Source organism: Rhagoletis zephyria, unplaced genomic scaffold (assembly GCF_001687245.7).
Source record: "Rhagoletis zephyria isolate East Lansing unplaced genomic scaffold, Rhagoletis_zephyria_1.1 Rzeph_scaffold_65960, whole genome shotgun sequence".
NCBI classification, from domain to species: domain Eukaryota; kingdom Metazoa; phylum Arthropoda; class Insecta; order Diptera; family Tephritidae; genus Rhagoletis; species Rhagoletis zephyria.
This window is the reverse complement of record NW_016223011.1, coordinates 1-1,440: the sequence shown is the minus strand read 5'-3', so window position 1 is coordinate 1,440 and position 1,440 is coordinate 1. Positions and strand designations below refer to the sequence as shown.

Genomic DNA, 1,440 nt, shown 5'->3' with positions numbered 1-1,440 from the left:
CTGTGGATCGTCGTCGTCTTCATCATCGTCATCATCTTCTTCCTCTCTTTCATCATCAATTTCAATGTCATCATCATCATCATCGTCTTCTTCTTCATCGTCATCATCATCTACTTTTGCTTTGGTATCTTTTTCATCTTCTTCAGAGTCATCACTTGAATCCTCTTCGCTTTCATCGCTCTCATCTTTAGATGTGCCTGCTTCTTTTTCTTTATTTACTTTTTTGTTATTATTTTCATCTTTTACCGTTGGTTTACTTTCATCTGAAAAATAATCCTATTTAGAGATGCTTATCACTGAAAACTCCAAAAAACAAACCTTTAGCACTCTTTTCCTTTTGCAGCTGATTTGTGTAGGCAGTTTTGTTAAGCGAAAAGTCAACCGCTATGGCTCGTTTTAGAATCTCTTTGCCGTTCAGGTGCTTGATCGCCCGCAGCGAGGGGCCCATGTTCTCGTAGGTGATAAAGGCAAAGCCTCGGTGCTGCTTTCCATCCTCCTTCTTCGGCAGGTTCAGGTCGACGATGGTGCCAAAGGGTTCGAAGGCCTTGCGAATGTCGTCCTCCGTCGCCTTGAAGGAGAGGTTGCGAATGATCAGCCGAGACTGCTTCACCTGCTGCAGCTTCTTCTTCCTCTTTCGCTCGAGGGCGGTGGGCTTTTCTGCTAAGTAATGGTAATCGATTAGATTAAACTTTGATAACACTTTAACACCCAAACTGAACAGACAATCTCTCACCTTTGATGTTCATCTTTAAGATCAGATGTGTGTTTTTTCTAGAACCAAAACAAAAAACACGTTGTTTTGGCTGGAAAAAAATTCTGCACGTGTGCCGCGGCGGTGCGTCCGTTTCCACAGCACTCGTCGGCGGCGGCTGCAAAGTTGGCCAAAACAACACAAAACAAAAAATTGGTCTCTCCACTTGTCAACTCGAGGTGAAGGGGAACACCAACATCAACAAAAAGTAAAACCCAATTTTGGCTTCATCGTTTTCTGGTTCTAAATTAACTCTGGAACACCATGAACACCTCCTCAAAGTACGCCAACCTGCCCTTCATCGCCTCCGGTGAGCGGGACGTCTTTGAGTCGGACGACCTGCCGGAGGCGGATCAGGCGTCATCCTCTGCCGCCGCCCACCATCAACATTCTTCCATTACTGATGCCTCCATTGAGATCATTCCCACCGGAACGGGTGATGCTTTTCAGAAGTTTGCCTCCTATGATCTGGTTGGCCAGCAGTCGATTAGAAGCGGGGTAAGCTGGCGGTGATGGTGTTTTCTATTTGTTTCTATTTTGTTTTCTAACATTCGAACTCTTTTCATTCAGCCCGAATCAAAGGAGTCCTATCTGGCCAAGTTTAACCGCCTCAAGGCGGAGATCGAGGAGTTGAAGATCGGCCTTGAGGCCAGTGAAAAGGAGGGCGCCAGTGCCGAAGACGTCGCCCA

The 1,440-nt window shown here is 46.1% G+C and overlaps 1 protein-coding gene across 1 annotated transcript; it reads left to right on the top strand.

Moving 5' to 3' along the window:
- Window positions 1-1,015: 1,015 nt before the first annotated feature.
- LOC108356830 (dynactin subunit 2-like) lies at window positions 1,016-1,399 on the top strand (the record flags this gene model as incomplete). Its single annotated transcript, XM_017607933.1, has 2 exons — window positions 1,016-1,249; window positions 1,322-1,399. Coding segments are annotated over exons 1-2 (312 nt in total), but the record flags the coding sequence as incomplete, so codon positions are not given.
- Window positions 1,400-1,440: the final 41 nt, after the last annotated feature.